The 22,778-nt window shown below is 40.2% G+C and overlaps 2 protein-coding genes across 5 annotated transcripts; one reads left to right on the top strand and one right to left on the bottom strand.

Moving 5' to 3' along the window:
- Positions 1-565: 565 nt before the first annotated feature.
- Positions 566-18,052, top strand: rela (v-rel avian reticuloendotheliosis viral oncogene homolog A). 4 transcript variants are annotated; one of them, XM_039822063.1, is made up of 11 exons: positions 566-733; positions 2,513-2,548; positions 3,149-3,294; positions 4,524-4,669; positions 6,883-6,974; positions 8,565-8,699; positions 10,813-10,917; positions 13,507-13,722; positions 13,861-13,941; positions 15,031-15,105; positions 15,450-18,052. In XM_039822063.1, exons 1-11 carry the CDS (start codon positions 727-729, stop codon positions 16,274-16,276), a joined length of 1,866 nt encoding a protein of 621 aa, XP_039677997.1. In that variant the 5' UTR covers positions 566-726; the 3' UTR covers positions 16,277-18,052. The 4 variants fall into 4 exon arrangements, with proteins under 4 accessions (XP_039677997.1, XP_039677998.1, XP_039677999.1 ...); XM_039822064.1 differs by having other exon boundaries at positions 15,453-18,052; XM_039822065.1 differs by having other exon boundaries at positions 15,031-15,102.
- A 2-nt stretch (positions 18,053-18,054) lies between these two features.
- On the bottom strand, positions 18,055-20,681 carry c14h11orf68 (chromosome 14 C11orf68 homolog). Its single transcript, XM_039822067.1, has 2 exons — positions 19,809-20,681; positions 18,055-19,282 (listed from the first exon to the last, which is right to left on the bottom strand). The coding sequence occupies exon 2, from the start codon at positions 19,238-19,240 to the stop codon at positions 18,497-18,499; it is 744 nt and encodes a 247-aa protein (XP_039678001.1). The 5' UTR covers positions 19,241-19,282; positions 19,809-20,681; the 3' UTR covers positions 18,055-18,496.
- Positions 20,682-22,778: the final 2,097 nt, after the last annotated feature.

A 22,778-nucleotide genomic window follows, 5' to 3' on the forward strand; every position in this document is an offset into this window, starting at 1 on the left:
TGGCTCTAAATGAATACACAAATTATGAAATACATTTTAGTTTTTTTTCATGGTAGGCTAACATGTATTTTTTGTAAGGTACAATGTATTTTAGATCATTGTCCATTGTTTTACCTAAACATTTTTGCCATGTCCTGAACACTCTCATCACCATTACTCTGATCCCTTCTCAATAAAGAATAAAAAACGTTTTATTTTAAGGAAAAGCATTGATATTTTCGACACAAGAAATATATTTTCAATGTAGTTGAATAGTATATTAAACTTGTAGCCTTCATTTTTTAAATCGAAATTACACTGTTTATGCTGTGATGTGATATTCTACTACTATTTCAAATAAATAAGAAAAATAAATGAATGGAAAATAGAAGGTCATTCATGTATAGCCTACTGAGTGTCAGAAAGACATTTTGATGAAGATAATGAAGTGGACTTTTCATGCACCAGTCCAAAGCCTTCTTGTAAATAGTGAAGTCCGCGTGATTACGCACAAAAAAAGTTGCACTATTTCTTGCACTGTTTTTACCGGAAGCCTCGTATTGTCCAGCTTTACTATCTGCGCTCTGTGTACACAGATGTGGGTGGAGCGAAGGAGGCGACAGGACAGCAATGTCAAGAAGTTTTTCTGTGTCCGCGCTGTCGCGTCTTTTAGCTGAAAAGACAAAAACAAACAACAAATAAACAGTGGTGTCGACGGAGAAGCGCGAGTCGGACCCGGACACGGCCATGGACAGTAAGTGGAGCTGGGTTTATTTGCTCGGCCTTGTTTAGCTACTCACTTTATACGCAGAAGGTGAAAATGTACAGGGAGTTGTTTTGCGCACGGGGGAAAGCCCCGCTATCACTGGGTTTGCGCTAACGTGGGGGGAGTCTGCTGTTCCCGGATAGTGAGCTAACGTACAGTAGGAAATAAGAAATATGTTATGCTTTTATAACTTATCCCTGCCATTTTCGAGTGAAAGTTAATGTTCCATTGGTTAGTATGTATTCCTCTGTGTGTTACTTACCTGGCACGCGTGAACAAAGCTGCCGAAAGGCCTGTTGGTTTAGTCCACCTCATGAATTCCCCCACTGTGACCAAAAATGCCAAACCTCGTTCGAAGATATATCAATTTATTGGTTATTTGTCTATTTGTGGAAATGTGGGATAGGCAGTTTTCTTGTATGTCCGTGTTAATACATTGTGTTGAATTCGGCCAACGAATAACCCACCAGGTAGCATTCGTTTCAATTAAAAATCTGTCATATTGTGATTGGTCCTAGCTGCTAGCAACCGCCCACCTCGGTTGTAGCATGACTTTTAGTGGATGGAAATTATGGAAATAGCCCACAGTACTTTCGTCCAAGTTGTGGTGAGATGCTGTTTCTTCAGTGGGACATATGTATGCCGATGTGAAGAGTATCTTGTGGCAATTTAAAAACTGCCCATGTGTCTATTTTATATCACATTACCTTTTGCCATGCAAGCAAATGAAAACAAAATAGCCAGATTTTATTATGGCTATAATTGATTTGGATACATTATTAGATTATAGTGTTTTCCACTTCTTCTTTTTTTCCACTTCACAGACCTTCCCTCCAAAAATAGATCGTCATTTTTGATAGACACGATTTAGACAGAAAAATTGATGAGCTACTAAATCCGTATCACAACAAGTCAACAACATATGGACGCAGTTAGGGAAACTGGAGTGAAAGTGACTCACACAAGTGTCTCAGGAGCTTAGGCTCGGATTTGATATTCGTGATTTATGAAGGCCAACTTTCACACAAATTTACTTTCACTTTCACAACATCAGGCTCAATAAATAGGGAGGGATGTCTCCCAAATAAATAGTTAGAAGTGTAATTATTACCCACTTATTGGCCTTCATGCTTTGTCATTCTATGAGTTTAGCCTGAGGCTGGCAGGCACGCATGTTGAAACTTGGAAAGCATCCTACACATTTCACTTTAAACAAGTCCGACTAGCTGATGGGTGGAGCTTTGACCAACTGATCTTTTGTCACACCTCACGTCTCGCTGTGAATCTTAGCAATTCATTATTAACCGAGTAGCTGAAACTAGAGCGCTGCCTTCTGATCTTCACTTACAATGGAGACTCCTCGCAACGCGGCTGGTAATTTGACACTGACCTCACACCCTGCCTGCCATTGTTTGCCTAACTCTGCAGTCTGCACTTCTTCTTTCCGCGCTTGGCGGGCAGTTCATGGCGAGTAATTATATTTAGCTGGGAAACCCTTGTATCTCAGCGCCCTTTGACCTCATTTGAACACTGCAGTGTCCAGTAGATTTCCACCCTGACCTGACCACAGCACAGACAAACTCAGCACAGCACAGACAAACTCTTACTAAACCACAAATATGTGCTGAAAGCAGCTTTTGGTTTTTGTCATTGGTGCTGCCACTGAATGCCGTGTGTCATGTACTGTGGATGGTAAACCACTAATCACTCGAAGACTTCGACTAGCAAGTGGTTGACATGTCTGTTCTTGTTTTCTGTCCACCGCAGGTGTGTATGGATGGGGCCTGACCCCACTCAACCCAGGTAAGAAACAATTTCCCGTAAGTTATCAGTGTTCTGTAAAAACCAGTGTGATGACTTTGCAGACTTTTCAAAAGTAAATTTCAACACTTTGACCGATTATCAATGACAGAGCTATTTCTGTGTTGACACAGTGATTCAGGCAGTGTTTCACAGTCTGGATTACCTGTGGAATCAAATATTAACACTATTTTTTTGTTTTGTTTTGACCAAATACATTGATGTCATTAGATGTTGTAGGGTTGACTATTGGTGCTTTCACATAATATTTACACAATGAGAGTTTTGATAAATAATCATCAGTAATGTGGATATAATGACTAAGTGGGTAAAAGGCAAATAATAGAACAGCTACACCAGTCTGGTAAGTTGAGAAAATGACATCACTTTATTGTAATGCAGCCTTTAAAAACCAGGAAAAGACAACACTTGTGTCATATTACCATATTCAAAATGTAATGCGATATCTAGCCTCACATGTCGATGTAATATCGATGTATTGCCCAGCCCTAGTCTGGATACTGTATTATTTAGTATTTCCAAAATCCAGTGGCACTGCATTGAAGTCCTGTTCTTCCTGTCTCCCTTGCACCTGTGCATCAGTCCAAGCTGCAACCCCCTACATAGAGATCATCGAGCAGCCCAAGCAGAGGGGGATGAGGTTTAGGTATAAGTGTGAGGGCCGTTCGGCTGGCAGCATCCCCGGGGAGAAGAGCAACGAAACCACTAAGACCCACCCAGCTATCAAGGTGAGAGGGGTGCAACTTATTTAATGGGGGTGTGCATAAAAAATCAAATCACATTCGTATCGAGATTCAAGCTCATTCGTTTTGTAATGGCGTGTATGCTATTGTCCTGAAATGAGTTAAGCTCGCCATTCCCATAGATGGCACTGCGTGGAATTCACACTGACGCCTGGGCACTCTTGTCATAATCAGAAGAAGAACGAGTGCAGCAGAAGTAGTTTAGTCAGCGCAAACAATGGCAAACCTCACACAAAGAATTATTCAACCTGCTCCATCCCATGGATATATTAAGAGAACGCTCCATCCTCATTGAAGGCGAGAGTTTGGGCACATTTCGGCTTTTTATAAACTCGAGGGGAAGACGGAACTTGATAGGAATCATGCTATGTGAAGTATTTTGGAAACACCACAAACTTGAGAACTCACATGGTACGCCATCACCCAGAGATTAACATTAAAGACGTGGACGAGCTACACAACATAAAGTACCTAACTTTTTTTTTTTGAGCCTAAATATTAGATATTTGGTCGATATCGAATTGTAACATTTTCTGAATCGTGCACCCATATTATTTAACATGTTTTCTAGTTGTTATCCATCTAATGTAGTTAAGATTACATAATAATCTACTTTGGTAGAAGTTTGGGTAAAAAGAAAATGGGGTAAGGCTCTTACTATTCCTTTTTTGAGGGGGCCGAGTTACATTTTTGGTGCAGGTCAGGCTACGACGTAGGGACCATGTCTCTACGTACCTACGTAGGTAGCCACGGCGTAGATTTAACGCAGAAGCATAAATCACGCTTAAACCTACTGGCTGATCAGTCGCTGAGATTCATTCCAGCCATGATAACACATAATAAGAAATAACCGAACATTTGTAAATCCAAGTATTATGAGCTGTTGTGTATGCTAATATGTGGAATAGGAGCTACATTACCTAGAACTTTTTTATTCTTTTATTTTTTTTAATTTTTTTATTTAGTTATTCACAATTTCACAATCAAAAAGGCATATTCAAGAGAATACAATAAACAAACAGTTAAAACCGAGCGAGCGATATCAATAAATAAAATAAATAAGAAACATAGAACTTATGAGTTATTAGATAAAGTTTGTCTGTTTTGAGCAGTAGGCTGCCGTAGTGAGTGAGATCAGCCCTTTAACTAGACTGTGAGCAAGCAGCCACTCTTCTTTGATATTTGGAATCACATATGGCATGTTCCTCCTACAGGTGCACAACTACAGCGGCCCGCTGCGTGTTCGCATCTCGTTGGTGACGAAGAACGCGCCCCACAAGCCTCACCCCCACGAACTGGTTGGGAAAGACTGCAAACATGGCTACTATGAGGCGGACCTGCAGGAGAGACGGATACACAGGTAGACCGGAGAGTGAATGTGTGGCTTACGCTGTGCTGTGACAGAGACACCATGCCCTCTTTCTCACACACTTGAGAGAAACTCAAGAGAAGTGATGCCAGTTCAGAAGGACACAGAGTTGCTTGCCTCACTGGAAACACTTTAAACAGGTTTCACTTTAAAACAAGGTGGCATTTATTAGAGATGGGCCGCGATAAGGACTTTATCTTTCGTTGGAGATGACGTGTTTACTCTCGCCCTTGTAAAACATTAACCACCTAACGACAGTTGACTTTACCTCTGCTTGCTTTGCTACTGTTCAAAATAAGTAGTTCAGTTTATTAGTTTATAATGTCGTGGACTGTCCCCTTTTTATGAACTGTACAGTAAAAGGAACAGCTTTAGCCTCTACAGCTAATTTCCAACTGTAGTCCTCAGCCACTTGTCAATAGGCATCCTAAAATACAATGGTAAAAAATTGAAACAAGTTACATTACATTTGTAATTACAGCAGGCCTAAGCAAAAGGGAGTAAAGAAAGTATTAAGGGTCTATGGAAAAAAAGCGCAAGCACAGTGACTGACAAGATACTTTTAATCACGTAATGTCTATTATTACATCATTTCACCAGTCAATCTGGGCAAAGGGAACTATGTCTGTCTGTCTGTCTGTCTGTCTTTATCACGACTGTGACGAAATCGAAACAGTGTGTACTGCCAGTATTGTACTACAGAGCGATCCAGTGCACTTGTTTATATTAGTCATTTGTTTTTCACATTGAAAAATGGATTATTGCATTGATTAAAAAGTTAGAAAAGATCTATATGGTAGTTTAAATGACAAGGATTTCTTGTACACATTATGGTAGATATAGGCAATTAATATGAGCATAGGATATTTTGAGCCAGAGAGAAAATTATTTTCTCAATATGATTTCGTTTTGTGTAGGGCGGGGTACTGAACTTTGATATTTTTAGGCACCAGCCAAATTGCCTCCATAGTATGGAATATCGAAAATGCCTCGTCATTCAATACCAAATTTCAATATCTTAGGAGTAAATCTCATCAGCGTCAGTGAGCCAATAAGCACGCAGCATGCTTCTACCAAGATCTAATAATGTTTGTGATTGGCTGTCCAACATCACACGTCATAGAGACGCGCAGGAAAACCACCATTTGTACCGTAGTGTTGTAATTGTAATTAAAACACTACACAACTGTTGTAATAGTTACAATTGTAATAGTTAAAATGGATTTTATAAAGTTGGTATCCTGAAAAAGTATTGTTCAGGAACTGGTATCGAAATCTTTTGAACGATACTCAGCCCTAATTTTGCATTTATCCTAGTTTTATATATATTTCCCATACAACAGATTTCCATATGGTCGATACCACTTTTTGTTCGATATGTCCCGATTTACCTGAACTTGCGTATCGGCCGATACAATTACCGATCCGATACCGCGCGTGTCATATATTTCATTATGTTTTAACATCTGTATACTACTATCTCTGTATGGATGTGATATGATTTCTTTCTTTGTTGTCGGTCTGGCTCAGGTTAAACTCTTTGTGAAACATGAACAAACGTAAACAAGGAATGCCCCAGAACTTTCTTTTATAGTTATAATGAAAAAGAACATAAATAAACTACTTTAACGTAGATTTTCTTTAGGGCTTCATTACGTGGTATCGGATCGGTGCATAAACTCCAGTACTTCCCGATACCGATACCAGCGTTTTAGGCAGTATCGGAGCCGATACCGATACTGGTATCGGTATCGGAACATCTCTACAACAGATAATACAAACTAATACAATAGAATATCGGTTAAACAGATGGTAACAAGTTGATGTTATTGAATGTCTAAAATATCTTTATTGGTAGTGCACTCCAAGGCAAGTAGAAGTCGTCAAGTCCTCTCAATTGGCGGAAGTGGTCAGTAACTCATAGTGATGATTATACATTATTATTTTTACATGTGGCTTTTAAATGCAGAGGTGCAAAGAAGATTGAAACTGAGGTTAATAGAGAGAAAACTTAAACCATGTGTGAACTATAAATTGGGTGTTGACCACAGTTAGGTGTCGGTCCCAGAGTATTTTGTTTCACATAAAAAAAATAAAATAAAAATAAAAAACAAAAAAGAGTTCATAAAATCAATTAGAAAGTACACGTGTGCTTCAGTGGTTTCGGTCTTTTGGTTTCGGTCTCAAACTGTATTTGCTTTCAGTTTTCAGAACCTGGGCATACAGTGTGTCAAGAAGAAGGATGTGAATGAGGCCATCACTTGTAGGCTGCAGACCAATAATAACCCCTTCAACAGTAAGTGGTAATGCTGAAAGAAGAGCGTGTGACATAAAGCACTTCTATCATTGTGTGAAAAGGTAATGTGCAGTGCAGTGTGGCGAGAGTCCCTAAATGTCCCACTCACACATAAAGACTATTGTTTTGGTGTGATTTAACAATTTACATTTTAACATTTTTTAACAACAGGTACTTTCCCCATTTTCTTTTGGGGGTGTGGGGGGGGGGGGCATTTTAAGCCTTTATTTTGACAGGACAGCTGAAGACATGAAAGGGAAGAAAGAGGGGGAATGACGTGCAGCAAAGGGCCACAGGTCGGAGTCAAACCTGGGCCCGCTGCGTCGAGGAGTAAACCTCTGTATATGGGCGCCTGCTCTACCAACTGAGCTATCCGGGCGCCCACTTTCCCCATTTTCTAGTATACACATCCAATCTGGCAAACTGTTTATATGACTCTTTTTTTTTTTTTTTTTATATATATAAACGCCGCCACCCTAGCCTTCTCACAAGCCCATTCCTGGACTGACGGCACCCCTCCATTCTTCCATCCCCTTAAAAGAATCTGTCTGGCTATCATTAGACTAGTCTGGACCCAGCTTCTTATGTGCTTATCCATCCCGTTTAGGATTGACCCATCTCCAATTACAAATAATCTTGGGCTGAATGGAACCTGGGTCCCTGCAATTTGACATCGGTAATCATGTATCCTGGTCCAAAATTCCTGGACCTTATCACAGGACCACAGGACATGAAGCAACCGGCCATCCTCTGTCCCACTTCTCCAACAAAAGACTATTATTTAAATGGACTGATATTTATGTTGTAAGTGTTACTGATAAAAGTAGAAAGATGAAGAATAATGTCGTCATTTCATTGGTTTGCTAGCGCTCCTAACTTTGCAGTAACAATGTTCGCTACCTTGATTTAACTTGTAAGGCTAACAAACTAGCTTGAAATGGCTGTTCTTCTACAAGACAGTGGTCAAATACTGCAGCTAGCTAGATGCTTTTTGGCTAATGTCAAGCTGGCTGCAGTCATGGATACATTTTATGGAGCAAGCGGTATCTCTCTCTGACCTCCTATTTATACAACATATTTGTATTTTAACCTAGTAAGTAGCCAGTTTAGCGTTTACCTTTGCTGTGTTAAGAAATAGCTAACTGGGTAGTTAGCATGAGCAGTGATAGTGACAGTCATTGAGTTTTTGTGCAAATTTATGACTTCATAATTTATTTTCTGGTAAATAAGTTCCTTCTCGTCAATGTACCACTATAATCTCAGAGAATATCGCAGTTTTTGTTATTGTAAATTTACAACTTTAATGTTGGAAATTCTGAGTTTTAATTTCTGTGAATATTACCCCTTTTCCTGGCTCCATAATTATTTTGTACCTACAGTGTTCCTGATACGCCGTCATAGTATTTTAAGCAAAAATGCTTTTGATTTATATACACAGTCCCCATAACAGGAAGTGCAATTTGTTAGCTTCACCCTCGACTGATATTGAAATACTGATAGTCTGCGTGTAACAGGATGCAGTGCTTCGCCAGACGGCTGTGTGGCCTGATTGTGAACCCCACCCTTTCCCCCGCTGTGTCTTGGCTGCAGTTCCCGAGGCGAAGGTGTGGGAGGAAGAGTTTGACCTGAACTCGGTTCGGCTTTGCTTCCAGGCCTCCATCACTCTGCCAGCAGGGGATCTGTTCTCTCTGGACCCCGTGGTGTCGCAGCCCATCTTTGACAACAGTGAGTGGGCAACACATATGTGTCAACTCACGCACAAACATACAAACATATTAGGGTTCAATTGATGCCCATTTTTGAATGCTGATATTGGAATCGGAATCAGAATGGACTTTACTGTCATTCTAAGTATATACAACCAAATTAAAAGTGCTACTCTATGGTGCACACATAAAAACACACACATTAGACTAAGAACTTGGATCAGAGAATTTTTTTAATTAGATTAAAATGAGTAAATAGTGAAATAATTTAGTGAAATAATGTACTTGCATTGCACATTATTACGTAAAGTGCAGGTGCATAGCAGCATAATACATTTGGTTAGCTCTTTAATATCTTTTGAATATTTTTATAATTCACTTATTGCCTCAAAATTGCACAGTTCAGTGCTTTCCCCAGGTATTTTTTTTTGTCAGCATAAGCTGATAAACCTACATTCGGTTTTAATAAAATACAAGTATCTGTGTAAGCAACTTCACACTCCAACCTATACAACTGCTGCAACCTTTAATTCCCTCAGACACTCATAGTTCCTCATTGCATTTGAGCTTTTCTCATCAGTCTGAAGGTATTTACAAGAATTAGTCTCAAATGTAATAGTATCTTCATTCTTATTCAGTTGCTGAGCCCTTCATAACTCAGTCTTTCCCATTACACAGCTTTATATATAGATAGAGTATGCATAGAAGATTTAAGCTCTGGTCATAAATTGTCTAAATATAATGTTTGCATCACTAAAATTTATTTGTCATGTTAAAATGCAATTCATGTCTAATGCATGTTGCCCAAAATATTTTTGAAATTCTTTGTACGTTCTCAGGCAGTTGAAACGTGTTTAGTGTGCATCTCTCATCGAGATATTGTATCTCATCAAGATATTTGACTCTGGTAGAAGATGATTCACATTAGTAAGGTTGTGTGTAAGGTCAGGATTCTCCACTGTGCTGTATCTCAGTTGAGGATCAAATAGGTAGATCTGTCAGTTGCTCGTTATTAGTCGTTATTATGAATAATTGTTTCCATTTGAGTTTGGTTTCACTTTTGAAATGTGATATCCACTATTTAAATTAAAGCCAGGCTGACTTTTTTTTTTTTTTTTTTTTTTTAAATGATCAGCAATATAATAAATGCAATTATTATACTTTTGAATAATATACAGTAGAGGTGGGGGTGTGGGGAACGGATTTGTGCGTATCAAGATTTTTTTGCGACGATTTTTAAAATCGATTATTTTCCCCAGAATCAATATTTCTATTTATAATTTTTTTTTTCAATGATTCACCTTAATATTTTCTGTTTATACGGTAACCCTGACGGCGACTACATCATGTCCGTTTCCAGCAAAACAGAGCGAAAGCAGAAAATCCGTGTTAAGTTCTTCTTTATGAATGAAATAAATGTCAGACTGACTGACTGACATGTGATGTGCATTCTTCTTGCATTCTTCTATGTCTCATGACATATTGCCTCTAGAAGTGTATTATTCAACTTTTGTTTTTGTTAAAGAAGAGGAAAAAAAATCGCAATATTGAATACTATCAAATCGCAATACTTCTAGAATCACAGTAAATAAAAAACGCAACACAAATCCAATCGGCAATGTATCGTGAAAGAATACAATAGGGACAAAATCATATCGTCCCAGCCCTAATATACAGTACACAAATTAAGCACTTTGCCTTCTGCTTCACTGCAGTGAAATTGGGGAAGCTGCAGAAGCTACATAAACACACCTCAAGAAAAAAAAAGGAACCGCTTCCAGTGCATTTATAGCAATTTTACAACAGAAAAGATCAGAAAAAGGGAATTATACAGAGGAAATAACTGAATTTTGACTTGTCAGTCACAGCCATATTCCTCAGAATTTCCTATGTGCTGTGAATACAACCGTTTCTGTCTACTTATTATATTTAGCTTTTCTACTGGTAATTTGTTATATCTTGTTTTTCCACTGATGCTTTGTGTTATTGCACTCTCCCCTTTGCTGCTGTAACGCTGCAAATGTCCCTGCTGTGGGAATAATAAAGGATTATCTTATGTAAAAGGTGTCTGGTGTTAATCCGTAGCCTTGCTGTTGGACTTATACATGCTTTATTTTTTTGTTGTCTTAAAGGGGCCCCAAACACAGCTGAGCTAAAGATCTGCCGAGTCAACCGCAACTCTGGAAGCTGCAAAGGAGGGGATGAAATCTTTCTGCTGTGTGACAAAGTGCAAAAAGGTACAATATGCCTGTACAGTATGTGCCTTCCTCAGTGGATGGTTCATTGTTTTAGGAAGAAATACTGATCCTAAGTATTTATTGTGTGCAGTGAAATAGAGCCCCGACTCCGGGGTGGCCTCTAGCTTACCTGGTACCTTATAGGCTCAGTCCTGGCCAGCGGCCCAGGTTTGAGTCCGCCCGAGGCCCTTTGCTGCATGTCATCCCCTCTCTCTCGACCCCGATCTCCTGTCTCTCTTCAGCTGTTCTATATAAAGGGAAAAGCCCTAAAAAAATGTCTCTCTCTTTAGAAATAGTCACAATAAAGTGTACTACACTGCATGATTATGTTTTTATATATATATATATATATATATATATATACACACACACACACACACACACACACACACACACACACACACACACACACACACACACACACACACACACACACAGCGTTTTCGGTGTTCACTCGGTGGAGATGATGAAGTAGCCAAACTCATAAATTACGCTAACACAGTCAATTACTTTTTATTTTATTTTGGACTTTTCAGTTTCATTTTAGTTTTAGATAGTTGCAATTTCTCTGGTTCAATGTCACGATAGTTGACAGAAATTCATGCTGTCTCTGTTTTTTCAGTGGTGACATATTATAGCTCATAAACTAAAACTGAGATGGTTTATGTGATTTTTTATTTTTATTTTTTTATCTGTTTTTAACCAGTAAATATAGTTTCAGTTTAGTTATTCGTGGAGCAGGGTTTCCACGGGGTCTTTAAAAAGTCTAACATTTCAAAATCTAAATATTAGGCCTTAAAAAGTCTTACATTCGCTCAAGTATTGTGTTCTACCTCTAATGCTCTTTCTTTTTTAATTCCATGGTGTTGTAGTTATTTCTTTCGCTAGTCCAAATATAATTTGGCTGTATTGCAACAACAAATGAGACCAACATGCTACTTATATAGCAGCCAATCAGCTGTTGTGTTCTTGGCGCGAGTCTCTCTCTGGTTGTACCACAGACATGAAACTGATTTTATTCTTTAGGTAAGAGGAAGTGCAAGTTCAGCGATACTTGGCTTGAAAAACCTGAATTCAGAACTGTTATTTTCATTTTAGTTTACTATAATAACCATGCGTCATGGTCAGTTTCTTTCTTTACAACTGAAGCTCGTAGATGCCAAAAGGCGAGTAAATTATTTCAGCTTGGTCCTGTGGTCAAAAAGAAGAAGAATGCAGCTTTAAGGATACATTTCAAAAACCTCTGGTGTCAGATAACGCACCATCTGCACTCCCATCAACCAGCCCGAAGTGATACCTTTTGTACACCACCATTGTTCCACGCCAGGTTTCCTTGCCTGTCACCATATATAGCGGTATTATCTCTGGTTGACTTCAATCACCAACCAGAAGCTTTCTGCCTGTATTCCGGCGTCCACTTCTCAGTTGACCTATGTTCTAATATAATACTAATATGTCATATTTGTCTAATGACAATGAGCTGCTTCCCACTGTGTTTCTGTGTCGGCGAACTTCTAAATGTGATATCATGAGATACACATCAGGAGGATTTCCTGTGTGGGAGCTGTGATGCTGATATAAAGTCCCAACACTTTCCGCCGCCCTGCACCTCGTGAACTTAGTTTCTTTCTCTTCCTTTTGTTTAATTTCTCTGCATTATCGCTTTCTAATGAACCACTTGGCAAAGCAAAGATGGCAAAAATATATGGTCATTATCAAAGATAATGTTAAACTTTTCAACACTGATTGTTAGATGAGATTCATAAACATCCCAATGTAGTACTAGCATTTTGTGAGAAAAAGGGGATTGAGCCCAAAAAATGTTGAATAGTTGTTATATAATAGTTACTTGTATTAAATGTCCCATTTATTATTTCTTGTACAGTACAGGCCAAAAGTTTGGACACACCTTCTCATTCAATGTGTTTCTTTATTTTCTTGACTATTTACATTGTAGATTCTCACTGAAGGCATCAAAACTATGAATGAACACATATGGAATTATGTACTTAACAAAAAAGTGTGAAATAACTGAAAACATGTCTTATATTTTATATTCTTCAAAGTAGCCACCCTTTGCTTTTTTGATAACTCTGCAAACCCTTGGTGTTCTCTCAATGAGCTTCATGAGGTAGTCACCTGAAATGATTTTCACTTCACAGGTGTGCTTTGTCAGGGTTAATTAGTGGAAGTTTTTCCCTTATTAATAAAAAAGCAAAGGGTGGCTACTTTGAAGAATCTAAAATATAAGACATGTTTTCAGTTACTTCACACTTTTTTGTTAAGTACATAATTCCATATGTGTTCATTCATAGTTTTGATGCCTTCAGTGAGAATCTACAATGTAAATAGTCATAAAAAAATAAAAGGAAACTCATTGAATGAGAAAGTGTATCCAAAGTTTTGGCCTGTACTGTATATTGTGTATGTGTGCTGTGTGTCTTATATTTGCTGATTTCCCAATTTGGTCTGATCTGATCTAATCACACATTCTTTTTAAATCAAATTGCAGCTTTGTCCCTCAGTTATTGTGCTGGTAACCGAGTGGAGTTTACATTCTCAGATGTCCCGTTGTCTGTTCCCCTGTAGAAGACATCGAGGTGCGTTTCTTCCAGGACTCCTGGGAGGGGAAGGGCACGTTCTCCCAGGCTGACGTCCACAGGCAGGTGGCCATTGTGTTCCGCACGCCGCCATACCGCGACACTAACCTCTCAGAGCCAATTAGAGTCAAGATGCAGCTCCGCCGGCCCTCTGACCGCGAGGTCAGCGAGCCAATGGACTTCCAGTATCTGCCCGCTGACCCAGGTAAGAGGCAATGTCCCCTTTTGCCATAAGTGACTCATGTAAGCTTTTCCTGAGAAAATTGATAGATCTCTCAAAATACTTGGATCAACTCTACAGACCCGGGCTTCTAACTGCTTATTTAAAAATGCCCCCTTGTAGATGAATACAGGCTGAGTGAGAAGAGGAAGCGTACAGGGGACATGTTCCAGAGCCTGAAGCTGGGGCCCATGCTGTCTAGTGGTACGTTGATAAGCTCACTGCTATACAGTATGTATAATAAGGTAGTCTCGCATTGCCAGATCTATCTCCACAGCGCTGCGGAGTAAGGTCTGGCTACACCACACATTAGGGCTGCACAATATATCGTTTTTTTGTGTTAGTTGAAAGAGAGTGTCAGTAGAAAACTAGACTTTTTATGTGCAACTGACATTCTTTTTCTAGTGGTGCCTTTTACTGTATGTTCAAGTCAATGTTCAGTTTGTTCCGTAAAAGAATGTGTAAATTCAACAAGCAATTTTTTTTGTATTTTAGCAGAATACCGAAAGCAGCAGAAATGCAGAACTGAAGACACTTTAATATCTGTTTTTATCGCAAGTAATATCGTTATCGTGATATTCAACGTTATCGCATGTTTTCCTCATATGGAGCAGCCCTACTGAACATACATTCCCAGATAGGATTAATAAAAACCGCTCTGGGTCGTTTGCATTCCTTTAAACCAGTCACAATGGTGTTGGGCGACGCCAGGTCTCAGTAAGGAACTTATTTTTGGTGGAACATTTGCAGCCCGATAAAAGAAAACGCCGCAAACAATATGAAATGAAGTTCACTGTTGACACAATACAGTAACGTGAGCTATTTAAATTAGCCGGATACATGGTTTAACCTCATTAGCTCTTACCAGTGTATCTCCGTCAATCGGTCCGAAAATGTCCCAGTTAGAGAGTACATAACACAACATGACATGACATAGGGCTGTGCAACTAATCAAAATTTTAATCGCGATTAAGATTTTGGCTTTTAATGATTATCAAAAGGATTATTTTGCAAGTAAACTCTCATTTTGTTTTGTGTATTGAATGAATCTTTTTCCATAATCGAGCAGCCCTACCGTAAAATTAAACATATTCTTTGAAAATCTTTACAGTCGTTCCCTGAAAGAACCGAGCAGGCTTGCCTTTGTTGCACCATCCAAATCTTCTTTCAAAACTCGCCGTTTGCAGCGTGTAGCTCGCTAGCTCCAAGTTTGTTGTTGTCCAGACTAATAACAAGGTAACAGACATTTTTAGTTGCTATGTATTAGAATCGTGTCTGTTTTTCAAATTTCAGTGTCCATTCCACAAGATAGACGGCACATAAGCCCGGCAAGGAGAACAGTCACAGCCAAGGCTCCGTCCCAAGGTGGTGAGTCTTGTTTAAATAGTCTTACATTTAGATATAGAGGTGAAGTAACAAAGCTTATTTTCCTATTATTATTATTATTATTATTATTATTATTATTATTATTATTATTATTATTATTATTATTATATTTTTATTTTTATTTTTATTTTTATTTTATTTTTTAATAATAGGAAAATAACCTCCAACAGCCGACAAAGAATGGGAGAGCAGAGTGTAATTAAAATCAACCTTAAAGTGTGTGTGTGTGTCCGTGTGTGTGTGTCCGTGCGTGTGTGTGTCCGTGTGTGTGTCCGTGTGTGTGTCCGTGTGTGTGTCCGTGTGTGTGTCCGTGTGTCCGCCCCCAGCAGCTGTGCTGCCCCCTGGTGCCAGTGGAGCAAAAGCCCAGCCTTCCTACTCCTATCAACCAGGCCAGCTCTTCTCAGTCCAGCCCAAGATGGAGGCCTCCCCCTCCAACTCTGCTGCAGCCTCAAACCAAACCTGGAGGATCATGGAGAGCCTGAACCTGGGCTCCCAGCCCAAAGCCACGCCCGTGTCCAACTTTACACTGAGCCAGGCAGCCCCCTCCTGCCCCTCTACCGCCGCTCCCACCACCAACCAAGACTACCCCACCGTCAACCTGTCAGACCTCCATGAATTCTTCCCCAACATTTCCTCGGCCATGGCCCAGGAGCCTGCACCTTCTCAGGGGAGCGCCGCCTCCTCGCAGCCCAGCGGCTCCTTCACCATGCACGGCTCTCAGTTCCGGGTGGACGGCGAACTCGCGGACGACGATATGCCAGAGTTCCCGAGCTTCTCCGAAGCCCAGGCCTCAGGCGCTCTGGACAACCTAAACATGGACGACTTTGAGGACCTTCTGAACCCCGCCCTGATGAGCGAGAGTGGAAACGGCAGCTCCATGTTGGCTCAAGCTTCGTGCCAACAGGCCGCCCCTCCCAGCTCTTCTTCTGCGGCCCACAGCGCAGCATCCCAGAACACTTCTGACCCCGCCGGCATCCCAGGAAGCACCTGGATGAATTACCCCAACAGCATCGTCAACTTGCTCCAGAACGAGGGCATGATCGGCATGGCGTCCAACAACAACAACCACCGGCCCCCCGTGCTGGACGAGTTTGATGAGTTGATGTCCGCCGACGAGGATCGTCTAATTTCTATTTTTAATAGTGGAAGCTAACCTGGGTTTGTGTCGGGACACCCGACTTCAAGCTTATCCACGTGAATTGTTTTAAGGACTTATTTACATAGTCCACTTGTATCTGCCCTTTTTACCTTCTGAACTAAAAGTCCTTTGTTGTTATAAAAGACAAAAAAAGGAAACAAGGTGGATATAATAGGGCTGTAAGAGACGGAATGTAGCAAAACTGCTCACTGTGGAAACACCAGCAAAGACTCTTATGGAATGCTATTAGAGGGTTTTGCCAGGCCTTTAGATACAGTTTGACCGAAAAATGATATAAAAGACAGGACTGAACTAGTTCAGATTTTTTTCTTTTCGCCTTTGTTAAAGCCTTGTACTATACAGACAATCTGATCAGATTGCAGAAGACATCTGAGGCCTGTACTCGCGTATTTTACATAAGAAGAGCAAACTATAATTCTACATGAATATGAAGAACACAGACACTGTTTTACAAGCAAAACACAATACACTCGCTGCTTCCTAAAACCGGAAGGAAAGCCGGCAAAAAAATAAATAAATAGCCGACACCGTAAATGCGTAAATCACAACGCTTATCAATATCACTTCCACATCAGTCAGACACAAAGATCTGACCATAATTACACTTGTGCTTTCCATATCTTCCGTTGCTTTAACCTGTTATTTCAGTTGCAACCCTGGCAGTGGGAAGCAATCGTGAGAGCAAAGAAAAAATATAAAAACATAATTCAAACTGATGTGTGGCATTGGCGACACACGGCTCAACAATGCGACAAATAGCCTATACGTAATTCCCTCCGCTGAAAATCTGTATTTCATAAAAATAGCGATCAGGGAACGTTAACGGGGTTGTCGGTCTCTCAATGTCTGAACTTTTCTGAGCGTACCTCTCTCTCGCTCTCCCTCGCTCTTCCTCCCTGCACCAAGCTCCATTTGATCTTCTAAGAACGGTGACGCCGTTATCAACCGAGTATTGATTGGTCGCCAGGCGGTGCTTTTACACCGGTTCTCTAATCTCCAACATAACCTGCTCTCGACCAGGTTCAGCGTAAGTTCTCACGGCGATTGAACCCGGTAACAATCGATCCACCGCCATGGTACACGAAACCCTGGGTTGAACCTGAAGTTACCACAGTAAACGCCAAATCTTGCCTCGTAGTACAGGCCTCTGTTCTGTGCAACACGTTAAGCATGTTTTTGTCATGTGAACATCTTTGGTCACTCTGAAATGTGTACGTTTTGGTCTGCCTTTTGATTTTTAAACAAAGCGGTAGGTGTTAATCAAGACGTAGAGGTAAGTCTATGCAAACGATGCCCATCGTCCTTGTAATTAAATGTCCCCATGTATTACTTTGAAACTTATTTGAATGTGTCGTGAAGGTCAGCAGTAACTAACTTTCTTACGCAGGTTCCTTTGTTGAGTGTCAACAAAATGTAGTAGTGAACCAAATGAAGGTCTACATATAATTATTAAACAAGCAACATTTATAAGTACATGCTTATAGCAGAGAAGCTCACACTCGTGGAGCTGTATCCAATCTCGTTTTTTGTGTAATTTCCTCTGGTCTCGAATCAGTTTTTCTACAGTTATTTTATGTAATAATGGCTGCAGTTTAACTCAATATTTCAGACCTGTAAGTCAACTTGCTTTACTCTGTAGTAAAAGATGCTGTTTTATACTGGTATGATGTTAGCAGGTTATGCCATATGCCTTTTTGTTGTAATAAATGATTGTCACAAAAAAATAAATCCAAAACACTTTTCTTGTCAATAAAAACCACAACATATTAAGATGGGTCTTCAAAAGTTGATTTTTATTTGACAACTCTTAGCTTGGTTCAGTACAAACCACAAAAAATAAAATGAAGCTGAACAAATGTATTGTAAACACGAAATTCTTTGTTGGATGCACATTTTCTTTAGTGCATACAAATCAAGGATTTCTTCAGCCACCCTGTCCATCAGGAACAGAACATCAAGAATACAAATAATCTCTTACGAATGCATTATAATTAATAAAAATAAAAAAGGAAATATTACAGCATGAGAATACAAAACTGAAATGACATTTAGTGCTTTTATGCCAAACGGAAGAACTTTGAAGTCAAATTTCAACCACTTAACCTTTTGAAACCATTTCAGTCTTGTACTGCACAACATGGCTCAAGGGATCACCGCACCAAAGTGCCTCTTCATTTAACCATTCTGCAAAACTACCCTCTTGTTCTGCCAGGCTTAAGTTACTTCAAGATTGGTGACTTTGTTGATGATGTGGGAACGCCGGGGCACAGACTCCAGGTCGAATTTGCTCTCATATATGGTTGGACCAAGTTTCCAGCGGTTGTTTCGGTAGATTCCCAGGTATGTGTACACGTCGGGCTTGTAGGTGAGAGGGCACTTGACCCCTGTGGCACGTATGATGGAGTCCAGCCTCAGAACCTCGCTCTCGTCGGTGAAGTTCTGGTTGTAGGCGCAGATGACCTGCTTGCCCTCTCCCTTTGGATTATGGGGACTGACTTTAACGAGGGAGATCTTGCCGTCCAGGGCTGCTCTGGCAACACACTCCCAGGCGCGGTCCAACTTGAAACCGGAGTCCAAGTGCATCAGCCACTTGCCCGTGAGCACTCCGTGGTTCAGGGCCAGCTCCTTTACTGTCTGGAAGCTGACAGGCCGGCCGCTGGCTAACAGTTTCTCCCAGCTCTCCTGGAGACCCGTGACATCCCCGGTGCTGGGGCAGTGGTTCAGGCCCAGCACGGCGATCCAGCCCACGGGGCTGACACCGTTTTCCTCATCGCCAAATCGGTTCACTCGTGAGGGCCAGTTGCTCTCCAGCCAGGCATCGAACTCGGATCTGGGAGTTCTTCTCGAGTCAAACACAATCCAGGGGTCCATGTCTGCAGCCATGGCCTCGGCGGCGTAGGTCTCTGCGTTAAAGGGGGTCTCCACCGCGCCTTCTGCGGGGGGGCCTTCCTCCTCCATGATGCGGTCAGTGTGAGGCTACTGAACTCCCTGGAACTTCTCCTGTTGAAAGAAGGAAGGAGTTCTGCATTAAAGTGTGTACCTAGGGTTCAACGATAAGGGTTGCCCCATGGCCCAGGGCAAGTAAAATACTATATTTAAACCACGGGTGCCGCCTTTATGTCAGTTTGCATAGTCATTCCAAATCCAGGCAAAAGTGGGCAACTGGATCGTTTGCGGATGTTTACTAACGTGTAAGCCACATTGGCGCCGTCTGTTCAATAACTAAACGTTCGTCTGCCAACGATTATTTTACAACAACAAAAAGTTGCTATCCATGCACGTTATCGTTCACAGTTGGCATGTCGCTAGCGCTAAACACGAAGAAAGCGCGCTTGTTCGGCTCCAGTTCAATTGTAGCGAGTAGCTATCGTTCATTTTCGTCTTCACACATTTGGAGCCAGTTATTTACAGCCAGCTGTTGATCACACACCCACGCCTGACGTTATAACATGCATACTTTGCATGTGTGGACAATAGGAATAATCGCAAATCGATCTCAAACTATTGACGTTGAGACTTTAGCTACCTGCAGATGTTGGGATTTCTTGTCCAGTGTTGTTTATTCGCACAGCCCGACGGGAGTGACGCCTGTCCTTTCTTCTTCTTCTTCTTCCTTGGTTTGAATGGCGGATTCCAAACTGTTTGAAGGTGCATACCGCCACCTAGTGTACCGGAGTGTTAACAGCACATCTTACCCACCATACCGGTGCTTAGAGCGGCCAAAACTGACTTGATGAATGTTCACATTGCACAAATCAGCTGTATCGAAGAGCGATATAACAAACTCCATCCAAATGTCAGACAGTGGGACTGTAACGTTATTGCTTTGCTTCGCCTATAGAATAATGCTTAATCACGTAACGTTACCTAGGAAATTACACTTGTTCTTTAGATAAATTCGGCGTACACGGAGTAAATTCCGGCTGTAGAACGAGGTTCATCGTTTATTTATGTAGCTAAGTTAACGTCCGTTTCTGCATTTAAACGATTCTTAAATATGCATATACCGAGCTCCTCGGGGTGTGTATCCGCAAATATACAAGCACGCATTAATAATTGGTTTGTGCAATAGTCTTACAATTATTAGATCAAAATTAACGTAATTGTCACATTATATTTCTGTAACGTTACAAAGTTGATCCAATATGACGGCGCTGTGACCCTGCGGAACCAAGCGGACCTGCTGACAACGAGTGACGACATGCTAACGAGTTAGCAGGGTAGCTATCGCTATCTTGTGTGTGCGCGGTGGAGGTGATTTATATATGATATAGAATAATACTCTAGAAAATAGCCCATTGTATTTTAGGTTAGCCACCCAAGTAATTAAATTATGCCCAGCAAAAAGAAGAAATACAACGCCAGATTCCCTCCGGTAAGTTTAAACTTCGCTGAACCGGTGTTGAGACTAGCGACGTTAGCAAGCTGTATGATGGAAAGCTAGCTTGACTGAGGTCCGGCCTGTTATGTAGCCGAGAGAGCTAACTTAACAAACGCAAGCCGTTTGCCTCTAAAATGTAAATTACATTATTACCAATATACCAACCTGGTTGGTTTAAAATAGCTAATTGGCGAACTTACTTTGCATCCTAGTGTTTGCTATGGTAGCTACATTTAAAGCGTGCGAGGTAAGTTAGCTAGCTAGCTAGCGATTCCACCAATTATCGTTGTTTTTAGCATGCCAGGCTAAGGGAAGTTGAACGTTAAAAATACAGCAAACCTGTTGTTTGCGGGTGCACATTTAGCGAACTTTTGAGGTTTTAACAGTGCATAGTCTGCACACACTATAGTAAATCCGATCAACATAACGGGAATGAATGGTTTAAAAAAATGCATGCTATGAAATTCCTCTTATGATACCGGCGACCGACGATTCAAAAATGTCTTGTAACTTCATCGTTACTGTATTTCGGTAACAAGTTAACTTGGTTAACGAGCGGTGGGTTTTGATACACATAAAGCTATCTTGAAGTCTATTGTGTCAATGTATTTACACGAATTCTCACTGTACACACACATAAATACTAAAGTTTTTCTCCTTACAGGCAAGGATTAAGAAGATTATGCAGACAGATGAAGAAATAGGCAAAGTGGCTGCAGCAGTACCTGTTATTATTTGTATCCTTCCTGCCAAATATCTCCACTGTGCACAAGTTCCAAGGTTTCGATCATCTGTCTGTGTTTTGAATGCACAGAACGATGTTAAGTTGTACCATTCATTAAGTCAAGGGACCTCAAACTAATGGCCTGACTGAAAGCTGAAACAGTTGCTCAATTCGATCAACAGTAATCAAGAATTTAGTTAGCTATCGTTAAAATCAGCGAAACCTTTGCTGATTCAGGCTTCTCCAATATGGAGATTGGCTGCTTTTGCTGAATGGGCATTTTGTATTGTTTGTTGACATTTTCTCGAATAATAATCAAAAAGTAATAATGACAGATGAATCAATAATAATAATGATAATACAAACAGCATTAGTCAAGCCAAGCCTGACTCTGTGTACAAGTTGTGGATTGGCACTCTATCAGGTAGTATTTCAAATAAAGGACACAGACCTGCTGCATCATAATTTCCTTAGCCAAGACGTCAGCGAGAGCCCTGGAGCTTTTTTTGGAATCATTGCTTACAAAGGCCTGTCATGTCACCCAGTCTAGGAATGCAAAGACAATGACAACATCGCATCTGTAAGTTTTCTGTGTTTTTTCTTTTTGTCTTGATAAGGAACCTGATCTGTATTGCACTGTGTTGGAGTCGGACTCTGCTCCGTTCATTCTCACCGACCTACCAAAGATGTGAATTCAAGCAGCTGGATAATAACAGGAAATCATATTAAAGTTGTAATTTGATTTTGGATACATGCAGCTGGAAAAGTTATATATTCATTTCCTCTGGATTTAGGTAAAGACAGTTTAAAGCACCCTATTATACCGTATGGTAGATTGTGGTGAGTACATCGTGTCCAGTGTTTTCCCATCCTCCTTCTTTTTTTTGAACGGATCTTTACTGTCACTCAGACAGACTCACACAGATTCTGTATGTTTTTTCATCCTCTTATGTCTTTGTTTGTCTTTTATTGGTCACATGTTTTTTACTCAGAATGCATGCAAGTTTCCATGTCTCATGTATGTTGTCCACTGGCAAGGTATTAGTTCAGTTTGATTTCAAAAAACACTGTGGTTATATTTCTGTCCACCACAACACCACATTCTCAATCTCCCTATTTTCCTTCATTATATCTACCTTTACTCTTTTGTTTGTATCCATTCCTTTTATTTTTGTATTCCACTATTTCTATTTTGTTTTCTAACTTATTATATATTATTTTAGTATATATATGTATGTATATATATATATATATATATATGTATATATATATGTATGTATATATATATATATATATATATATATATATATATATATATGTATGTATATATATATGTGTTATATATATATATATATATATATATATATATATATATATGTATGTGTATATGT

This window comes from Perca fluviatilis, chromosome 14, assembly GCF_010015445.1.
Source record: "Perca fluviatilis chromosome 14, GENO_Pfluv_1.0, whole genome shotgun sequence".
Classification (NCBI taxonomy): Eukaryota; Metazoa; Chordata; class Actinopteri; order Perciformes; family Percidae; genus Perca; species Perca fluviatilis.

Bases quoted from the DNA above. Each gene is read 5' to 3' on its own strand.
- rela (XM_039822063.1), top strand. The intron at 10,918-13,506 runs GTACAATATGCC...GTTCCCCTGTAG, and splicing joins GTGTGACAAAGTGCAAAAAG to AAGACATCGAGGTGCGTTTC. The intron at 13,942-15,030 runs GTACGTTGATAA...TTCAAATTTCAG, and splicing joins GGGGCCCATGCTGTCTAGTG to TGTCCATTCCACAAGATAGA.
- c14h11orf68 (XM_039822067.1), bottom strand. From the start codon at position 19,240: ATGGAGGAGGAAGGCCCCCCCGCAGAAGGCGCGGTGGAGACCCCCTTT.